Source organism: Anomaloglossus baeobatrachus, chromosome 4 (assembly GCF_048569485.1).
Source record: "Anomaloglossus baeobatrachus isolate aAnoBae1 chromosome 4, aAnoBae1.hap1, whole genome shotgun sequence".
NCBI classification, from domain to species: domain Eukaryota; kingdom Metazoa; phylum Chordata; class Amphibia; order Anura; family Aromobatidae; genus Anomaloglossus; species Anomaloglossus baeobatrachus.
In genome coordinates this window covers 253,057,300-253,079,864 of record NC_134356.1, presented here as the reverse complement: position 1 = coordinate 253,079,864, position 22,565 = coordinate 253,057,300, and the positions used below count along the sequence as shown (strand labels likewise).

General features: G+C 49.5%; 1 protein-coding gene across 5 annotated transcripts in view; it reads left to right on the top strand.

The window, feature by feature from the left end:
• Positions 1-22,565, top strand: part of CEP290 (centrosomal protein 290) — a 451,099-nt gene that overhangs the window by 223,843 nt on the left and 204,691 nt on the right. For all 5 annotated transcript variants that reach the window (XM_075344782.1, XM_075344781.1, XM_075344784.1 and 2 more), the window contains 2 exons: positions 14,778-14,929; positions 19,877-19,988. In XM_075344782.1, coding sequence (XP_075200897.1) covers positions 14,778-14,929; positions 19,877-19,988 — 264 coding nt within the window. The remainder of the gene's footprint in view (positions 1-14,777; positions 14,930-19,876; positions 19,989-22,565) is intronic.

Genomic DNA, 22,565 nt, shown 5'->3' with positions numbered 1-22,565 from the left:
ATGATAAGGCGGCTCTCCAGGACTTTGATCCTGACATCGCTATCAATCCGGATACACCGGATGGTAACGCCATACGGAATGATCCTATAGCGTCCATCAATGGAAGGTTGGATCTTTCTCCCTCAGCTCCCCCAGTGGAGGAGTCAGCTTCACAGCAGGAGAAGTCCCTTTTCAGTATCTCAAACGGATATTGAGTATTTTTCTGGCAACGCTGACTTCAGAGAAGCAGTCCAGAAACACCACGCTTACCAGATAAGCGTATTCTCCAAACGTTTTTTAAGATACACGTTATCCCTTTTCCCCTGACGTGGTCAAGCGCTGGACCCAGGGTCCAAAGGTGGATTCTCCAATCTCCAGGCTTGCGTCTAGAGCCATAGTTGCACTGGAGATGGGGCTTCACTTAAAGATGCCATTCACAGACAGATGGACTCTGGTTGAAATCTGTCTAGGAGGCTATCGGCGTGTCGGTTGCTCCGGCATTCACAGCCGTATAGGCAACCTAACCTTTTCAGCTGTTCTTGCGCAGCTGGCCTTGAGCACATGTACATCTGTACCGCAGAGGCGTCCGTAACTCCGCAATGTCTGCACTGCGACTTACCCTATTAATGCTGTCCTAAAAGTACAGTCGAGGTTTCGGTCCTTCCCAAGCTCGGGCAGGTCCCAATTGTCCTCGTGCAAAAGGGCTACAAAACCTCAGACGGGCTCAGATTCCGGCCGGGCTCAATCACGCCCAAGGAAGGCAGCCGGAGGAACCGCTACCAAGGCGGTCTCCTCATGACTCTCAGCTCTCTCTCTCTCTCCGCATCCGCGGTTGATGGCAGACTCCCCCGCCTTTGGCGACATTTAGCTGCCACAGGTCACAGACCGGTGGGTGACGGACATTGTGCTCACGTGCACAGGACAGTGTTCTGTTTTCGTCCTCCGACTCCATTCTTCAGAACGGCCCCACCTCCCCACCGAGCAGATGCCCTGCTGCAGGCGGTGGACGCTCTAAGAGCAGAAGGAGTGGTGATCCCTGTCCCCCCTCAGGAACGAGGGCGAGGGTTTGTACTCCAATCTCTTTGTGGCTCCAAAAAAGGACGGCTCCTCCCGTCCTGTTCTGGACCTAAAACTGCTCAATAAGCATGCGAACGCCAGGCGGTTCCGGATGGAATCCCTCCGATCCGTCATTACCTCAATGTCTCGAGGAGACTTCCTTGCCTCAACAGACATCAAAGATGCCTATCTCCACGTGCCAATTGCTACGGAGCACCAACGTTTTCTACGTTTTGTGATAGGAGACGACCATCTTCAGTTCGTAGCTCTGCCATTCGGTCTGGCGACAGCCCCACGGGTGTTCACCAAGGTCATGGCAGCAGTGGTAGCAGTCTTGCACTCTCAGGGACACCCGGTGATCCCTTACTTGGACGATCTACTCGTCAAAGCACCCTCCCTCGAGGCATGACAACGCAGCCTGAATGTTACGCTGGAGACTCTCCAGACTTTCGGGTGGATCATCAATTTGGCAAGGTCAAATCGGTCACCGACTCAATCACTAACGTATCTCGGCATGGAGTTCACACTCTATCAGCGATAGTGAAGCTTCCGCTGAACAAGCAGCGTTCACTGCAAACAGAGGTGCAGTCTCTCCTTCAAGGCCAGTCGCACCCCTTAAGGCGCCTCATGCACTTCCTAGGGAAGATGGTGGCAGCCATGGAGGCAGTTCCCTTTGCGCAGTTTCATCTGCGCCAACTGCAAGGGGACATTCTCCGCCAATGGGACGGGCAGTCAACCTCCCTGGACAGGAAAGTCTCCCTTTCCCAGACGGCCAAGGACTCTCTGCAATGGTGGCTTATTCCCACCTCATTGTCACAGTGAAGATCCTTCCTACCCCCATCCTGGGCAGTGGTCACGACAGATACGAGTCTGTCAGGGTGGGGAGCAGTTTGTCTCCGCCACAGGGCTCAGGGGACGTGGACTCAGCAGGAGTCCACCCTTCAGATCAATGTTCTGGAAATCGGGGCAGGGTATCTTACCCTACTAGCTTTCCAGCAGTGGCTAGAAAGAGAGCAGATCCGAATCCAGTCGGACAACTCCACAGCGGTGGCATACATCAACCACCAAGGAGGGACGCGCAGTCGGCAAGCCTTCCAGGAAGTCCGGCGAATCCTCATGTGGGTGGAGGACACAGCATCCACCATATCCGCAGTTCACATCCCGGGCGTAGAAAAGTGGGAAGCAGACTTCCTCAGTCGCCAGGGTATGGACGCAGGGGAATGGTCCCTTCACCCGGACGTTTTTCAGGAAATCTGTCGCCGCTGGGGGGTGCCGGACGTCGACCTAATGGCGTCTCGGCACAACAACAAGGTCCCGGCATTTATGGCACGATCGCGCGATCACAGAGCTCTGGCGGCAGACGCCTTAGTGCAAGATTGGTCGCAGTTCCGGCTCACATATGTGTTTCCACCTCTGGAACTCTTGCCCAGAGTACTGCGCAAAAAATCAGATCCGATTGCAGCCGCGTCATACTCGTCGCCCCAGACTGGCCGAGGAGATCGTGGTACCCGGATCTGTGGCATCTCACGGTCGGCCGACCGTGGTCACTACCAGGCTGGCCAAACTTACTGTCCCAAGGGCCGTTTTTCCATCGGAATTCTGCGGCCCTGAACCTGACTGTGTGGCCATTGAGTCCTGGATCCTAGCGTCTTCAGGATTATCCCAAGGGGTCGTTGCCACCATGAAACAGGCTAGGAAGTCCACCTCTGCTAAGATCTACCACAGAACGTGGAAGATTTTCTTAACTTGGTGCTCGGCTCAGGGAGTGTCTCCCTGGCCATTTGCATTGCCTACTTTTCTTTCCTTCCTGCAATCGGGGTTAGAAAAGGGCTTGTCGCTCGGCTTCCTTAAGGGGGAAGTCTCGGCACTATCCGTGTTTTTTCAGAAGCGTCTAGCACGTCTTTCTAAGGTGCGCGCGTTCCTACAGGGGGTCTGTCATATCGTACCCCCGTACAAGCGGCCGTTAGATCCATGGGATCTCAACAGGGTATTAGTTGCTCTCCAGAAGCCGCCTTTCGAGCCTCTGAAGGAAGTTTCCTTTCTCGCCTGTCACAGAAGGTGGCGTTTCTCGTTGCGATCACATCGCTTCGGCGAGTGTCTGAGCTGGCAGCTCTGTCATCCAAGGCTCCCTTCCTGGTGTTCCACCAGGACAAGGTAGTGCTGCGCCCCATTCCGGAGTTTCTCCCTAAGGTCGTATCCTCATTTCATCTTAATCAGGATATATCCTTGCCTTCCTTTTGTCCTCATCCGGTTCACCGGTATGAAAAGGACTTACATTTGTTAGATCTGGGGAGAGCACTCAGACTCTACATTTCCCGCAAGGCGCCCATGCGCCGTTCCGATGCACTTTTTGTCCTTGTCGCTGGTCCGCGCAAGGGGTTGCAGGCTTCTAAAGCCACCCTGGCTCGATGGATCAAAGAACCAATTCTAGAGGCCTACCGTTCTGCGGGGCTTCCGGTTCCTTCAGGGCTAAAAGCCCACTCAACCAGAGCCGTGGGTGCGTCCTGGGCATTACGACACCAGGCTTCGACTCAACAAGTGTACCAGGCAGCTACCTGGTCCAGTCTGCACACTTTCACCAAGCATTATCAGGTGCATACCTATGCTTCGGCGGATGCCAGCTTAGGTAGAAGAGTCCTGCAGGCGGCAGTGACACCCCCGTAGGGGAGGGCTGTTTTGCAGCCCTAACATGAGGTATTTCTTTACCCACCCAGGGACAGCTTTTGGACGTCCCAATCGTCTGGGTCTCCCAATAGAGCGCTGAAGAAGAAGGGAATTTTGTTACTTACCGTAAATTCCTTTTCTTCTAGCTCTTATTGGGAGACCCAGCACCCGCCCTGTTGTCCTTCGGGATGTTTTTTTGTTGTTTGCGGGTACACATGTTGTTCATGTTGAACGGTTTTTCAGTTCTCCGATGTTACTCGGAGTTAATTTGTTTAAACCAGTTATTGGCTTTCCTCCTTCTTGCTTTGGCACTAAAACTGGAGAACCCGTGATACCACGGGGGGGTATAGCCAGAAGGGGAGGGGCCTTGCACTTTTTAGTGTAGTGCTTTGTGTGGCCTCCGGAGGCAGTAGCTATACCCCAATCGTCTGGGTCTCCCAATAAGAGCTAGAAGAAAAGGAATTTACGGTAAGTAACAAAATTCCCTTCTTTCGGGGGAGGGCTTATATTTAAGCCTTTCTCCAAAAATGCTGAAAATCCCTACTAGGGCTTATTTTTGGGGGAGGTCTTATTTTTGGAAAAACACGGTATCTGGTACACGGTCACATTTTAGGCTGTGTCCTGCTTGGACGTATCCCCCTGCAGTTGTATTCGCTGGCGTTCGGATCTGTGTCCTGTCTGGGCCATCAGAATTCCGGTGGTTGTACACGCCGGTTTCGCTTTTTTTGTCCGGGTCTGTGTCCCGTAGGCCGGTGCGGCTGCGGTTGTTCACGCTGGTCGCTTACCGAGTCAAGGGTTTCCAGGTTAGGATGCAGGAGGATGCTGCTATCTCTGGCTGTGCTGCGAACTTCCGGGTCCTGATAGGAAGTATAGTCGGACCGGAAGCCGTCTCTGCACATGCGCAGGGACAGGCACGATGGCGTTGCCCACCTCTACTGCATGTTGGTAGCGTTTCCTTCCTTTTACCGACTCTAGCCTTACCTGGTGAATACTCAGAGCAGTGGATTCACGCAAGTGTTCTCAGCCATACCTCCCGTCTCAACCCGGTCCGGTCTGTCAGTGTGATGAGTGGCGGTTTACTTCCCGGCTTCCTCTCGGTCTGTCCTGAGCATTGCTGGGCCTTTGGGCGGACTCGGCCTGCACGCCCTTATACTGATTGGGGGCCTCCTGGCTGGCCGGTTTCCGATCTGGATGCCAGCCCTTGTAAAGTTATGGGTTAATTTCTGCCGCAGGCAACAATGGCTCCTCCAGCTTCGGTTTTTGATCTGGCGGCATCCCAGACTCAGGCTATCTGTCTGCCTGCTTCTGGTGTAGGGCATGTGGGGTAGGGCATGTGTTTGAGATTTTTCCATTCTTGAGAATGGAAGCTGCCCTTCAGCGGAGCCTCCTCATTTGCCTATTCTGGCTTTCCGTAGTGGATTCTTCTGAGTCCATGGTTGCATGGCTCTCAGGGGCAGTCTGAGGCTTCTTCACTCCTCCAGCCTTACGGCCCTCACAATAGGCCTCAGTCTGTTCGCCTCCCGGCTCTGTTCACTTGGCTTGGCTCCCCCGCACCGCTTGCCTCTGGTGTGTCAGACAAGCCATACCATAAAGAATACAAAGAAAATAGACTCCTCCCTTAGAGGTTTTCTTTTTGCCCCTTGGGACTGTGAGGCTTTCCTTTTCGGGGAGGATTGGTCTCCCTGCTTCTCTGCTTTGACCTTCCCTGCTCGCCCCCGGCTTTGACGCCTCCGGAGCGGGCTCGTGCCTCCAAGCTTGGGCCTAGTGCCGCAGTGCGGTGTCTTAGTGCCTATGATGTGCCTAGTGCCTCTGCAGTGCTTAGAGGCTCTGCTGTGCCTAGGCTGTGCATAACGCACATGAGGTGCTTCGTGCCTATGATGGGCCTAGTGCCTATAGTGGGCCTGATGCCTCTGCTGGGCCTGGTGCCTCTGCTGGGCCTGGTGCCTCTGCTGGGCCTAGTGCCTCTGTTGTGCCTAGAGCCTCTGCTGTGCCTAGTGCCTAGGCTGTGCCTAACGCACATGAGGTGCCTAGTGCTTATGATCGTCCTATTGCCTATAGGGGCCTAGCGCCTCTGATGGGCCTGATGCCTCTGATGGGCCTGATGCCTCTGATGGGCCTAGGTGCCTCTGATGGGCCTAGGTGCCTCTGATGGGCCTAGGTGCCTCTGCTGTGCCTAGGTGCCTCTGCTGTGCCTAGGTGCCTCTGCTGTGCCTAGGTGCCTCTGCTGTGCCTAGGTGCCTCTGCTATGCATAGTGCCTATGTTGTGCCTAGTGCCTATGTTGTGCCTAGGGCCTGTGATGCACCTTGTGCTTATGATGTGCCTATCACCTATCTTGTGCCTAGTGCCTTTGATGTGCCTTGTGCCTCTGTGACTCTGCCCTCGTGCCTGGGCTAGTACCCTGTGACTGGGCTCGGTGTTGTGGCCTCCGTACCAGAGCCTAGTGCCTCTGTTGCTTGTGCTGCTGTGTTGTGCCTGGTACCTTGTACCGGTGCCTAGTGCCTCTGAGCTTGAGCCTAGTACCTCTAAGCCTATGCCTAGCACCACTGAGCTTGTGCCTCCCGCTCTGAGCCTGTGCCCCCTGTCTCTGAGTGTGCCTGGCGCTTCTGTGCCTGGTGCATCTGTGCCTGAGGCCTCTGAGCCGGTGACTAGGGCCTCTGAGCCGGTGCCTAAGAGCTCTGAGCTGAGGCCTAGCGCCTCTGGAGCCTGTGTCTAGTGCTTCTGAGGTTTATTGCCGGGCGCCTCCTGGACTTGTTGCCTGGTGCCTCCAGGGCTTGTTGCCTGGTGCCTCCAGGGCTTGTTGCCTGGTGCCTCCAGGGCTTGTTGCCTGGCACCTTTTGGGCTTATTGCCTGGCGCCTCCTGGGTTTGTTGCCGGGCGCCTCCTGGCCTTGTGCCTGGCACCTTTGTGCTTGTACTCAGTGCCTCTATGTTGGGGCCTAGTTTCGCTATACTTGCTTGATGCCTCCCAGCCGGCAACTTTGGCAATGCCTTGCGTATTTGGTAGCCTTATGCCTTACCCATTGGTGGCTTTACATGTCCATGCAAAATTAAAAGACATAATTTAATTTATTGGGTTTTTTTGCAAGAGTTTTGTTTGGCGTTCCTGGGGCACTCATTGTTTTGACTCGTATTGCAACCGTTGCTAGCACACTCTGCTGCGGGATTCGCCTGTGGAGCCATGTAGCTTGGGGGACTGGAGTCCCTGGTATCCTGGGTTCTTCCGAGTTCTGAGTACTGTGCTCAAGGGCATAAGCTATTTTCGCTTTTCTTCAGGTAGCAGGCACCATGTCCAGATCCTGTTGGGTGCCGGGTAGGTGTCCCCCCTCTTTCTTTTTCGCTCCTAATTGGGAGACCCAGACAATTGGGTGTATAGCTACTGCCTCCGGAGGCCACACAAAGTATTACACTTAAAAGTGTAAGGCCCCTCCCCTTCTGGCTATACACCCTCCCGTGGGATCACGGGCTCCTCAGTTTTCATGCTTTGTGCGAAGGAGGCACACATACACGCATAGCTCCACTGTTTACACAGCAGCAGCTGCTGACTATGTCGGATGGAAGAAAAGAGGGCCCATATGGGGCCCCCAGCATGCTCCCTTCTCACCCCACTTTTGTCGGCGGTGTTTGTTAAGGTTGAGGTACCCATTGCGGGTACAGAGGCTGGAGCCCACATGCTGCATCCTTCCCCATCCCCCTTAGGGCTCTGGGTGAAGGGAGATTTACCGGTCTCCAGGCACAGAGACCGTGCTCCGTCCACAGCCCCTGGGGAATCTGCTGGATATGGAGCGGAGTATCGTCAGGGACAGGGCCCTGCTACGACAAGGTACTCTGTGTCCCCGTACAGTCCGCGCGCACACTGCAGCATTGCTGGGTGTGTTAGTGCGCCGGGGACAACAGCGCTGCGCGCTGGTGCCATTCCTATCTACAGCTTTGCTGAGAGGGGACATGTATTGAAACTGCCGCGCGGCCACTGTTATCAGCGCTGCGGCGCGGCTGGGACTTGTGGTGCGCCGGGGACTTCCGCGCTGGCCGTGCATATATCACGGCCGCGCTTATTACTCGAGTCCCCGGCTTTCTGCGGCCTAGTTTCGTTTCGTTCCCGCCCCCAGGCCTGCCAGTCAGGGGAAGGGCGGGACGCTGTATAGAATGTCAGCGCAGAGGGCTGGAGTCTGCTTTGCATACTCCAGCCCTCACACTGGGCACAGTGGGACGCCAGTTTCCCGCACTTTGTTTGAGGCACGCCCACTATCCCTCTCTTCACAGGACGCCGGCAGCCATTCCTGTGTGCAGTCTGAGCTGGAGAAAGGAGACTGGGAGACCCAGACACGGGATTCTGGTGCCCACACACCCGCTTTTCAGCGGGCGGTAAGCTGCCCTCAAGGGCTGACCCCACTGGTGCCGAAGTGTATATTGTATTTTATGCTTGCAGCTTTACATTGCACTGTACGGTCGCTGGGGATCCTCTGCTATATACCCTCCTAGGTTCTCAGAGGACACAACAGCATGTCGACCGCAAAAAGCAAAGGTGCCAAGGCACAGGCTTTCTATGCTGCTTGTACCGCTTGTGGGGCTGTTCTACCGGCAGGTTCCACTGACCCCCACTGTGTGCAGTGCTCAGCCCCTGTGGCACTTGCTCGGCCGGGGCCTCTGCTGGAGGTGACCCAGGCAGAACCTCCTGTAAATACTGTCCAGGTGACAGGGACGGAGTTTGCAGTCTTTGCTGACAGATTGTCTGTGACTATGACTAAAATTCTTGAAACATTGCAGTCTAGACCAGTACCTCAGGCCATGGACACTGTTAACTCATTGCTCCCTGGTCCCCCTCAGTCGGAACAGCTCCGGGATCCGGGGGTGTCTCTGGCATCCCAGGGTGATGGCTCTGACACGGACGACAGTCCCAGACAGCCTAAACGAGCTCGCTATGAGCGGCCCTCGACTTCATCACACTGGTCAGGGTCCCAGCAGGAGGACTCTCTGTATGATGAGGTGGAGATGGCTGATCAGGATTCTGATCCTGAGACCGCTCTCAATTTGGATACACCAGATGGTGACGCCATAGTGAATGATCTTATAGCGTCCATCAATAAAATGTTGGACATTTCTCCCCCTGCTCCTCCTGTGGAGGAGACAGCTTCACAGCAGGAGAATTTCCATTTCAGGTATCCCAAGCGTAAATTAAGTGTTTTTCTGGACCACTCTGACTTTAGAGAAGCAATCCAGAAACACCACGCTTATCCGGATAAGCGTTTTTCCAAGCGGCTTAAGGATACACGTTATCCTTTTCCCCCAGACGTGGTCAAGGGCTGGACCCAGTGTCCCAAGGTGGATCCTCCAATCTCCAGGCTCGCAGCTAGATCCTTAGTTGCAGTGGAAGATGGGGCGGCACTTAAAGATGCCACTGACAGGCAGATGGAGCTCTGGTTGAAATCCATCTATGAAGCTATCGGCGCGTCGTTTACTCCAGCATTCGCAGCCGTATGGGCACTCCAAGCTATTTCAGCTGGTCTTACACAGATGGACACGGTCACACGTACATCTGCTCCGCAGGTGGCACCCTTAACCTCTCAAATGTCTGCATTTGCGTCTTACGCGATCAATGCTGTCCTAGACTCTACGAGCCGTACGGCAGTGGCGTCCGCCAACTCCGTAGTTTTACGCAGAGCCTTGTGGTTAAGAGAATGGAAGGCAGATTCTGCTTCCAAAAAGTGTTTAACCAGTTTGCCATTTTCTCGTGACCGACTGTTTGGGGAGCGCTTAGATGAAATCATTAAACACTCCAAGGGTAAAGATTCATCTTTACCTCATCCCAGACAAAATAAACCCCAATAGAGGAGAGGACAGTCGGGATTTCGGTCCTTTCGAGGCTCAGGCAGGTCCCAATTCTCTTCGTCCAAAAGGACTCAAAAGGATCAGAGGAGCTCAGATTCTTGGCGAACTCAGTCACGGCCAAAAAAGACAGCCGGAAGACCCGCTACCAAGGCGGCTTCCACATGACTTTCGGCCTCCTCTCTCCGCATCCTCGGTCGGTGGCAGGCTCTCCCGCTTTGGCGACATTTGGCTGCCACAGGTCACAGACCGTTGGGTGAGAGACATTCTGTCTCACGGGTACAGGATAGAGTTCAGCTCTCGTCCTCCAACTCGCTTCTTCAGAACTTCTCCACCTCCCGACCGAGCCGATGCTCTGCGGCTAGCGGTGTCCACTCTAAAAGCGGAAGGAGTGGTGACCCCCGTTCCTCTTCTGGAACAAGGTCACGGTTTTTACTCCAATTTGTTTGTGGTGCCAAAAAAGGACGGGTCTTTCCGTCCTGTTCTGGACCTAAAACTGCTCAACAAGCATGTGAAAACCAGGCGGTTCCGGATGGAATCCCTCCGTTCCGTCATCGCCTCAATGTCTCAAGGAGATTTCCTAGCATCAATAGACATCAAAGATGCTTATCTCCACGTGCCGATTGCTCCAGAGCACCAGCGTTTTCTACGCTTCGTTATAGGAGACGAACACCTTCAGTTCGTAGCCCTGCCTTTCGGTTTGGCGACAGCTCCAAGGGTCTTCACCAAGGTCATGGCAGCAGTAGTAGCAGTCCTGCACTCTCAGGGTCACTCGGTGATCCCTTATTTGGACGATCTACTTGTCAAGGCACCCTCTCAAGAGGCATGCCAAAACAGCCTGAACGTTGCGCTGGAGACTCTCCAGAGTTTCGGGTGGATCATCAACTTTTCAAAGTCAAATCTCACCCCGACCCAATCGATAACATACCTTGGCATGGAGTTTCATACTCTCTCAGCGACAGTGATGCTTCCGCTGGACAAACAGCATTCACTACAGACAGGGGTGCAATCTCTCCTTCAAGGCCAGTCACACCCCTTGAGACGCCTCATGCACTTCCTAGGGAAGATGGTTGCAGCAATGGAGGCAGTCCCTTTCGCGCAGTTTCATCTGCGTCCACTACAATGGGACATTCTCCGTCAATGGGACGGGAAGTCGACGTCCCTCGACAGGAACGTCTCCCTTTCTCAGGCGGCCAAGGAATCTCTTCAGTGGTGGCTTCTTCCCACCTCATTGTCAAAGGGAAAGTCCTTCCTACCCCCATCCTGGGCGGTGGTCACGACGGACGCGAGCCTGTCAGGGTGGGGAGCGGTTTTTCTCCACCACAGGGCTCAGGGTACGTGGACTCAGCAAGAGTCCACCCTTCAGATCAATGTTCTAGAAATCAGAGCAGTGTATCTTGCCCTACAAGCCTTCCAGCAGTGGCTGGAAGGCAAGCAGATCCGAATTCAGTCGGACAACTCCACAGCGGTAGCATACATCAACCACCAAGGTGGCACACGCAGTCGGCAAGCCTTCCAGGAAGTCCGACGGATTCTAACGTGGGTGGAAGACACGGCTTCCACCATTTCCGCAGTTCACATCCCAGGCGTGGAAAACTGGGAAGCAGACTTCCTCAGTCGCCAGGGTATGGACGCAGGGGAATGGTCCCTTCACCCGGACGTGTTTCAGGAGATCTGTCGCCGCTGGGGGATGCCGGACGTCGACCTGATGGCGTCACGGTACAACAACAAGGTCCCAGTTTTCATGGCACGGTCTCACGATCACCGAGCTCTGGCGGCAGACGCCTTAGTTCAAGATTGGTCGCAATTCCGACTACCTTATGTGTTCCCACCTCTGGCATTGTTACCCAGAGTGCTGCGCAAGATCAGGGCCGACTGCCGTCGCGCCATCCTCGTCGCTCCAGACTGGCCGAGGAGATCGTGGTACCCAGATCTGTGGCACCTCACGGTAGGCCAACCATGGGCACTACCAGAACGACCAGACTTGCTATCTCAAGGGCCGTTTTTCCACCTGAATTCTGCGGCCCTGAACCTGACTGTGTGGCCATTGAGTCCTGGATCCTAGCGTCTTCAGGATTATCTGGAAATGTTATTACCACCATGAGGCAGGCTAGAAAACCATCCTCCGCCAAGATCTACCACAGAACGTGGAAGATATTCTTATCTTGGTGCGCGGCTCAGGGAGTTCCTCCCTGGCCTTTTGCATTGCCTACTTTTCTTTCCTTCCTGCAATCCGGGTTGGAAAAAGGTTTGTCGCTCAGCTCCCTTAAAGGACAAGTCTCAGCGCTATCTGTATTTTTTCAGAAACGCCTAGCACGACTTACTCAGGTGCGCACGTTCCTGCAAGGAGTTGGTCATATCGTCCCTCCTTACAAGCGGCCGTTAGAGCCCTGGGATCTGAACAAGGTTCTAATTGCTCTCCAGAAGCCGCCTTTCGAGCCTATGAAGGATGTTTCCCTTTCTCGTCTTTCACAGAAAGTGGCTTTTCTAGTGGCGGTCACGTCTCTTCGGAGAGTGTCCGAGCTAGCGGCGCTATCATGCAAATCTCCCTTCCTGGTGTTTCACCAGGACAAGGTGGTTCTACGCCCGGTTCCTGAGTTTCTCCCTAAGGTGGTATCCCCCTTTCATCTCAATCAGGATGTCACATTACCTTCCTTGTGTCCTCATCCAGTTCATCAATTTGAGAAAGGTTTGCATTTGTTGGATCTGGTCAGAGCACTCAGGATCTACATTTCCCGCACGGCGCCCTTACGCCGCTCGGATGCACTCTTTGTCCTTGTCGCTGGTCAGCGTAAAGGGTCGCAAGCTTCCAAATCCACCCTGGCTCGGTGGATCAAGGAACCAATTCTTGAAACCTACCGTTCTGCGGGGCTTCCGGTTCCTTCAGGGCTGAAGGCCCATTCTACCAGAGCCGTGGGTGCGTCCTGGGCATTACGGCACCAGGCTATGGCTCAGCAGGTGTGCCAGGCGGCTACCTGGTCGAGTCTGCACACCTTTACCAAGCATTATCAGGTGCATACCTACGCTTCGGCGGACGCCAGCCTAGGTAGACAAGTCCTTCAGGCGGCGGTTGCCCACCTGTAGGACAGGGCTGTTTGACGGCCCTATCACGAGGTATTCTTTTACCCACCCAGGGACTGCTTTTGGACGTCCCAATTGTCTGGGTCTCCCAATTAGGAGCGAAAAAGAAGAAGGGAATTTTGTTTACTTACCGTAAATTCCTTTTCTTCTAGCTCCAATTGGGAGACCCAGCACCCGCCCTGTTTTCTTAGGGATTTTTGGTTTTTTCGAGTACACATGTTGTTCATGTTGATTGGTTTCAGTTCTCCGATGTTTCTTCGGATTGAATTTGTCTTTAAACCTGTTATTGGCTTTCCTCCTTCTTGCTTTTGCACTAAAACTGAGGAGCCCGTGATCCCACGGGAGGGTGTATAGCCAGAAGGGGAGGGGCCTTACACTTTTAAGTGTAATACTTTGTGTGGCCTCCGGAGGCAGTAGCTATACACCCAATTGTCTGGGTCTCCCAATTGGAGCTAGAAGAAAAGGAATTTACGGTAAGTAAACAAAATTCCCTTCTTTTCTAGGGGGTACGCGGTCATTCACCCTAATGGCGCTCATGGCCCTACACATCAGGGGCACGTCCGAGGGAGGGACTCAAGCTATCCTGGTTGCAACCCCCCCCCCCTCCGACCCGGGCAACCTTGCTTCCTTACTTGGGGATCTGTAGGGGCAGATTTCAGGAACACTGTCTCTTCTCTCCAGGGGGCTGTCCTCCTCCTCTGGTTTCAGGCCTGCATCTGACTGCCTGGGTTTTGTGAAGGGACGGTTGGACATCCAGGTTTTCCCTCGCCCTGTTTCCACTCTTACGGTAGTAGACATCCTTCTACCCCTGGGTTTATCAGAGTATGGCGGAATCTTCTGTCCTCTACGGGTAGGGCCCAGGGGGGGGGGGGACCCTGAATCAGCACAGTCTGCCCTCGTGGTTATCGGTAGTTCAAGAGGGCAAGTCAGCATTGGAGGCACTGTACAGTGGCAAGTTGGCAGGATTGGAAGGGTTCACAGTGTCCTTCCTGCTGTCACCAGCTTCCCCTTCCTCATTTTTCCCTCTTGGGGTTTAGTTTGTGCATTGAATGCTCTTAATGCTCTTTTCTGCCATTTCCTCTAGTTCCCTACCCCCGCAAGGTGGCTCCTGGTTGCACTGTCATGAGCCCGGAGTGTTCGTGTCCTTTGGGCTCTCTCTTTCTCCCCAACAGGCTCTCAGATTTGAGTTGATAGGGCCAGCCTCCTACAGCCATTGACCCTTTGCTGCGAGTAGCATGGGGCTTCTCTGTTGGAGGAATTGCCTTCTTTCCTTCTGTCCCTATTTTCCAGCCCCTGCGGAGGACTCGTTCTTTCCTGGGGTTTTAGGAGGCCTCCTTTCAGTATCTGCGGTTCCAGATTCCGGGGATCACGTGTGGGCTTTCAGCATCCAAAGGGTCTGTTACTAGTTGGTTTCGGGTACCTCTTTGGGAGGCCTGTGTGGCCCATGGTACATTGGTGCCTCGGGGTATTACGGGACCCTCTACCGGTTCTGTTTCCCTCCTGGGATGCCCTTGCAGATATGCCTCATCTCACTTGCATGGGACTTGGTCTCTCTGACCGCCTTTGTTTTACACACTACCGGCTGGCTCTTCTGCCACGTCTCCTATGTTTTGGTGGCAGGGTTCTGCAGGCTTTGGTCCCTCCCTAAAGGTGTTTTCGTTTGAATCGCTCTGGTGGCGAATAGAATAGGGAGGTATTAACTCTATTGTTAGTGTTTCTTTGCAATGTATATCATACACACACAGCTCTGCTACATGGAAATTACTTGCACATGTGGACAGTTTTGCTACATGCACATACAGACCCACAGCTCTGCTACAGACACATATAAACACACACAGCCTTATTAACAGCAAACTACCTGCACGTATAGACACATAGCTCTGCTACGTGCACATATAGACCCACATAAAGCCCTTCTATATGCATATAGACACACACAGCTCTGCTACATTCAAACTTCCTGCACATATAGACACACAGCTCTGCTACATGCACATATGCACACACACACCTCACATTACCACATCTTGCTCGGTAATCAGGGAAGACACGATGTCAGTGTTCGCCTCCATCACAAAAAGCTGTGTACATACTTTTCAGCAGGAGTTTTTCTTGTTAAAAAATGTGTCATATAGTCCAAAAAATAAATTTGTGTTCTTGTTTTTTTTTTAGCTTACTAAAATTAACCTTGAAGCACAAAAGGTAGAGCAGACATTAAGGGATGAGCTCGCAGACAGTGTGAGCAAAGAAGTGTCCGATGCAGATAGAAGAAGAATTATGGAACTGGAAAAAAGTGAAGCCCAGCTCATGGTTGAGGCCTCAAAGTAAGTGTGGCTGGATAATAGTGTGTGCTTATGAGGCAATGTATGTTTTTAATGTTACATTTTGTACATAATCTAGTGAGATTCCATTAGCAGAATAAAATACAGCTAATGTAGTACTGAAAGACTCTGGGCACGGGCATGTTAGTATAGTATATCATCATTACAGAGACAATAAATGCTACAATAAATAGCACTATATAGAGATGTGTGAATTGATTTGTAGGTCCTTGGTCAAGCAACCATGTCCAATAACGTCTAGACTAACCGCGTGTAAACGGCCTGTTAGCGTCCTGCAGCTCCTGTTTTCATTAGTCATAAAGTCGTTATTAGCGCATGACACACACAATATTTCATTAGGCTAATTCGAGAGGAGACAAGGATGCTGATATGAAGCAGTTTACATGGCTCTAGTCTAGGAGCCATGAAATACTTGCCTAGCTGCTGCACCAGAGTCTTTTCCTTTTTGTTCACTCCTGTCTCCCTGTATAATTACATACGATGTCTTAGGCAGCTTTCACACTGCGTTCTGACATGCGTTCAGGGGTCCCGTTCAGTCTTCCGTCCGACCACCCCACCCCGCAAAATGGGTTTTGGACAATTCAGCGACAGGGCCATTCACTATAATGGTGCAGACTGAGTCACCATGTGCTCTGTCATGCACCATTTTCAGGTGTATACGCTTACTGGAGGTGGACACCCAGACGCAGTGATTCATTTTGCACCATTATGGTTAATGGCCCCATCGGGGCTTCCATCCGAAACACCCACACAACTCAGGTTTCGGATGGTAGCCCTGACTGGTTTTGTGTGGAGGGGAGTGGGCTCTGACGGAAGCCTCGACAGGACCACTGAGCGGAGATCACAACGCAGTGTTAAATGGGCCTTAGTGAGGACAAACAGCTTGTACCATGTATTTCATTGTTGCCAATGACGTGTTCTCCACGACTAATAACTTGTATAACTTATGGAAATATCATTATGAATAAATAAATTAATAATTACCTTTAGTTAGTAAGTCACAATAATTTAGTGAAGTAATCACTTTACAATTAAATTGGCTGCCAACTTTTTACATTGACAGAAACCTGTCCTAGAATGTTAATAGAAAAAGGCTTGTGAGAATGTGTAGAAAGGCTAGATTTTTTGCTTTTTGAAAAGGTTGCTCACACTGCTACCCACCTTGTCATTCTGATCTAACACTGGAATTACCAAAGGGTGCTGAGGTACGAGGCTGCTTACACTGCTGTGCACCATATTTTCTGATCTAATATGAGAGATACCAGTGGTACTGAGGTAAGAAGAGGCTGCTCAAATTGCTGTCCTTGTTTCTGATCTATTTCTGGAGTTACCAGGGATGCTGATGTAAGAGGCTTCTCATACTGCTTTCCAACTTGTCTTTTTGATCTAATACTGGATATACCAGGAGTGCTGAGGTAAGAAGAGGCTGCTCACACTACTGTCCATCTTTTCTTACTGATCTTACAATGGAGGTACCAGCAATATAGTGATGAGAAGAGGTTGCTTACACTGCTGTCTACCTTGTCTTTCTGATGTAATACCGTAGATATTACCCTTTCTTACTCAATTCTTAGTGGCTCCTGTGACCTGTAGGCAGCTTGTGAGGTTTTGGATTGAGCTGTCTCCAGGTCGCAGCAGCAGAGCTTCCGTCTACATGTACTCTCAGGCACCTATGCTGTTAACATTCTAGGACAGGTATTCTGACAAATACACTTGGGGTTTGCAAATTAAAGGTATTCAGCAATTTATTTATAATCGCCTTTTCGTTACTTATTTATTCTTTTCTACTTCCGGAGAGCTTCTTTACTTAAGTTTTGTGCCGTGTTATACTGAGACACTTTGAAGTAATACGTATTTTACTTTTAAGGTTCTGCACGCCAAAATAAGCTTGTATAAACTACACAGAACAAAAATATAAAAGCAACACTTTTGCTTCTGCTCCCATTTTTCATGAGCTGAATTCAAAGATCTAAGACTTTTTCTATGTACAAAAAGGCCTTTTTCTCACAAATATTATTCACAAATTTGTCTATACCTGTTTTAGGGAGAAACTCTCCTTTGCCAAGATTATTCATCCACATAGTACTATGGTCTGGCAATAAAAGCCTCTAAGTCTACACTTTCATAGTTCATCCATTTGTTATTAATAATAATAATCTTTATTTCTATAGCGCCAACATATTCTGCAGTGCTTTACAATTCAGACGTTGATATACAAACAGTCATAAGTAACAGTTATAAAAGATGCAATAATTTAAAGCAAAAATAAAGACAACCCCGCTCATAAGAGCTTACAATCTACAATGGGGTGTGGTGGGGGTGACCCGAAATACCAGTGCTTATTTACAGCGACAGTCCAGCCATCTCAAAGAAATGTGGGATAGATGAAGGCTGCATGAGCCAGTCACCAGCCAATCTTTGTAATGCTTTTAGGTACGGTGGAGTTTGAGGGAGAATTATGTTCAGAGAAATAATGGAAGGAATATATATGAATTGATTTCGATTAGGGAGGGTGAAAGGCCACCCCACAAAGTTTTAGGGTGCGTCTGAAGCTTTACAAGTTGTGAATCATCATAGTTTCTTGGGGTAGAGCATTCCAGAGGATTGGTGCAGCTCGGGAGAAGTCTTGGAGCCAAGACGGAGAGGTTCGGATTAGTTGGATGCTAGTTGAAGGTTGTTTGTGGAGAGTGGGGAACGGGTAGGGGGGGTGCCATGTTGTGAAGAGCTTTGTGGGTGAGAGCAAGCAATTTAAATTGGATCGTATAATGTATGGGTAGCCAGTGCAATGACTGGTACAGATTAGCCAGACTGGTGACCCTGGCTGCAGTATTAAGGGTGGACTGGAGAGAGTCTAGTGCAGGGGAGGCCAATTAATAGAGAATTACCGTATTTAAGGCGAGAGTGGATCAGGGCTACAGTGAGGGCTTTTGTTGTTTCCATTGTGAGAAAGGTGAGGATTTTGGAGATGTTCTTCTGGTGCAAGCGACAAGAGCAGGCGAGAAGTTGTATATACAGTTGAAATAGAAGTTTACATACACTATTTAAAAAGACACATATGCATGTTTGTCTCACATTCTGACATGAAATCACAATAAACCTTTCCCCTTTTAGGTCAATTAGGATTACCAAAATTATTTATATTTCTGAAATGCAAAAATAAAATGAGAGAGATAGCATGTTTTAAGGCATTTTTATTACTTTCTGCAAAGTCAAAAGTCTATATACACTAAGGGGTGCTTTACACGCTGCGACGTCGCTAGGGATTGCTAGCGATCTCGTGCACGATAGCACCCGCCCCAGTCGTATGTGCGACATTTGATGATCGCTGCCATAGCGAACATTAACGCTACTGCAGCGTCACACTTGCATACCTGTGCAGCGGCGTCTCTGTGACCGCCGAACAATCCCTCCTTCAAGGGGGAGGTGCGTTTGGCGTCACCGCGACATCACTAAGCAGCCGTCCAATAGAAGCGGAGGGGCGGAGATGAGCGGGACGTAACATCCTGCCCACCTCCTTCCTTCCGCATTGCCGGTGGACGCAGGTAAGGAGATGTTCATCGTTCCTGCGGTGTCACACATAGCGATGTGTGCTGCTGCAGGAACGACAAACAACATCGTACCTGCAGCAGCAACGATATTAAGGAAATGAACGACGTGGTAATGAGCAACGATTTTTCACGTTTTTGCGCTCGTTGATCGTTGCTCATTAGTGTCACACGCTGCGATGTCGCTAACGGCGCCGGATGTGCATCACTAATGACGTGACCCCGACGATATATCATTAGCGATGTCGCAGCATGTAAAGCACCCTTTAGAGTACTATGCCTTTTAAACAATATAGGACAGCCTAAATAATGAGGTCATGTCTTTGGAAGCTTCTGATAGGTTTATTGGCAGCATTGAGTTAATTAGAGACACATTCTTTGTGTAGCATCATGGGAAAGTTAAAAGAAATCAGCCTAGATCTCAGGAAGAGAATTATGGACTTGCACAAGCCTGGTTCATCCTGGGGTGCAATTTCCAGATACCTGAGGGTGCCTCGTTTATCTGTACAAATAATTGTATGCAAGTACAAACAAGATGAGAATGACCAGCAATCATACCGCTCAGGAAGGAGACAGGTTCTGTGTACTAGAGATGAGTGTGCTTTGGTCAGACATGTGCACATCAACCCAAAAAACAAGCAAAAGACCTTGTGAAATTCTTGTTCCTAATTGATCTAAAACGGGAAAGGTTTATTCTGATTTCATGTCAGATAGTGAGAAAAACCTGCAAAAGGCTAGGTTCGCACACTGCGTCTTTTTGACGCTGCGTTTTTGTGCGTTTTTGGCCGCTAAAAACGCACAAAAACGCACCTGCGTCGAAAAAACGCATAAAAAAAACGCATGCGTTTTTGCCGCGATTTGGTGCGTTTTTGGCTGCGTTTTGCTGCGTTTTTGATCTCTCCGTTTTGCTGCGTTTTTCAAATGCATTGCATGGGCGAAAAACGCAGAAAAACGCAGGAAAGAACTGACATGTCCATTTTTTTTTTTTAACTCAAAAACGCAGGTAAAAAAAACAGATGTGTGCGGACAGCAAAAATGAAAACTCATAGACTTTGCTGGGGAAGCAAAGTCCTGCAGTTTTAAGGCCAAAAACGCACCCGAAAAACACCGCGAAAAACGCACTGTGCGCACATAGCCTAAGTGTCTTCTTAGATAGTGTATGTAAATTTCTGGTTGCAACTGTAGGAGGTGAAGGAAAGATCGTTGTCAAGGATAACACCCAGACATCGAGCCTGCAGGCCTAGGTGTTATCGTGGTGAGCGGGAGATGTTAGGTTGAGGGAGGTTAGTAGACTTGGGGAGTATTTGTTATGTCTGAGTTGATTAGAATTTATGATTGAACTGTCCTATTGATAAATTATGTATTGATATCTTGTTTGCAACAGGTTGCGCAGTGTTTCTGATATAGCCAAAGCTCAAGTTTCAACATTAGTTTGTAGACAACAGTCAAGAGAAAAAGAAGTTGAGTCTCTCCGGAAACAAGTTTTGGATTTTCAGGTATGTGCTATAAATCATTATTTTATTATGCTTCGCTTATATAGCGCCATCACATTCCATAGTGCTTTTAAAACATCATCATCGCTGTCCCTATTGGGGCTCACAATCTAAATTCCCTATCAGTAGAAACATACAAACTCCTTAAAGATGTCCTTTGTTGGATTCAAACCCAGAGCCCCCGCGATGCAAGGGTAAAGTCCTAACCATGTGCAACAAATACTTAAAGGGGTTTTCCTAGTTATGGGAAATTCTGCACAGAGGCAGAATTAATGCTCAATGTAAGGTATATTTGCTTTCCACTCCACTTCTGAACCATCCCCTTCCCCTCTGTGCAGTTATTCTGTTTGTGTATTATATAAGAACCAGAGGAAAAGAGTAATTTGTGCTAAAATAGACAACTTTATTAGAGGATCAGACACAGACAATTAGTAAAATCAATTGTGTCTAAAACCCACTACAAGAGACAAAAGGGAGGGATAGTGTGTAGATAATACGAAAATGGAGAAAAGGACGAATCCCCTAGTAAATGGTCAATATAATGTAAGAAGCCCCAGTAATCCTCAGAGAATGAGAAAAAATAAGGATATAATAAATAGAGTAAAGGGGAAATCCCATATCAAAGTTACATACTGAGAACAAATAACAAAGACAATTTAAACAGCTAATTAAATAGGTAACCTAAAGTGCAAGTACAAAAGGCTTAATCCTGCACCATCAGAGACACCCCAACAAGGACCTAAGGACCCCCAACGCGCGTTTCGTGACGGTGTTGTTGCTTCTTCAGGGAGGAAGATCCTCCTTTGTTGTTGCTTCTTCAGGGAGGAAGATCCTGATCCTCCTGTATGTGTATTATGCGGCCTATGTATACTAAGGCCAGTGATTGGCTGCAGAGGTCATATGTGGTTTACAGGCTCTGATGTCTGCAGCCAATGTATACCGGCAAGGACACAGTGCTAGAACATCGGGTGACAAGATATTATTTCCTAACTTTCTCTGTAATACTGCCTCTGCGCAGCACTTTCTAAAACTTAAGAAATCCCAATAAAACAGCTTGATATTTGAGGTTTTTGGATTATTTCCAAAAATTTATACTTGGGTTCACGTTGTATGCGCTTCAGCAGCTGTCTAGTATAAGGATGCCTTAAAACAGAATTTATGTTTCATAAAATCTGAGAAGTGCATTCTCACTCCATTGATTCTTATTTTTTTATTGATATTCACCTCAAATAGTTGGCAGATCATAAAAGCATGAAGATATGTGAAATATTTTTATATATCCTTTATTTTCCATTTAATTACACTTTAAATAGAGCAAAAGAAAAATCTCCTTTACGATCTGATTAATGTGCAATAGTTTAACAATGTACGTGGCATTGAGTCAATAGAAATAAAACGTGTTGTCTTGTTTCCATACATAGGAAAGACAAACTTTATTTTATGAACAAAGATTCCAATTCTTATTATTAACCACAAAAATATAAATATAGCTGAACTGCGGTTTATAGCTTTTTTTTTAATAAACAATCCTTTGTATAAAGACAGACGCCTGGTATGCTTATGGCTCCTGGGATGCCAGTGACAGTAATATGTTATCCAGCCATGCAATTACATGTAAATGACTTTGTGGCTATGAGTAAGGCTATGTGCGCACAGTGCGTTTTTCGCGGCGTTTTTGCGCGTTTTTCGGGTGCGTTTTTGGCCTCAAAACTGCATGACTTTGCTTCTTCAGCAAAGTCTATGAGTTTTCATTTTTGCTGTCCGCACACAACTGTTTTTTTAAGCTGCGTTTTTGAGCTTGAAAAAAAAAATGGACATGTCAATTCTTTCCTGCGTTTTTCTGCGTTTTCCGCCCATGCAATGCATTGGAAAAACGCAGCAAAACGCAGAGATCAAAAACGCAGCAAAACGAAGCCAAAAACGCACCAAATCACGGTAAAAACGCATGCGGTTTTTTATGCGTTTTTTTGACGCAGGTGCGTTTTTGTGCGTTTTTAGCGGCCAAAAACGCACAAAAACGCAGCGTCAAAAAAACGCAGCGTGCGCACATAGCCTAAGAGATGCTTTTACTTAGCATTTCTCTCTCGCCTGTAACAGGGGTCATGTGCAAGAGATGCCGCTACATCCATATGCATAGGCATTTGCTTTATGAGCCAACTTTAAGGTCAATGTCCCAATTCCCTCCAAATCCTACTGAAGAGTTCAGACAGATTCAATGTGTTGTATGCAAAGGTCTTGCAATAAAAAAGTATCAGTACATCAAATCAGAAAAAAAATGCTAAAAACTGACTAAAGGCCGCTTTACACGCTACGACATCGCTAAAGCGATGACGTTGGGGGTCACGGAATTTGTGACGCACATCCGGCTGCGTTAGCGATGTCATTGCCTGTGACACCTATGAGCGATTTTGAATAGTCACAAAAACGTTCAAAGTCGGTGACATGCCCCCCTATTCCCAATTATCCATTGCTGCTGCAGGTACGATGTTATTCGTCGTTTCTGCGGCAGCACACATCGCTATGTGTGACACCGCAGGAACGAGGAACCTCACCTTACCTGCGGCCGCCGGCAATGCGGAA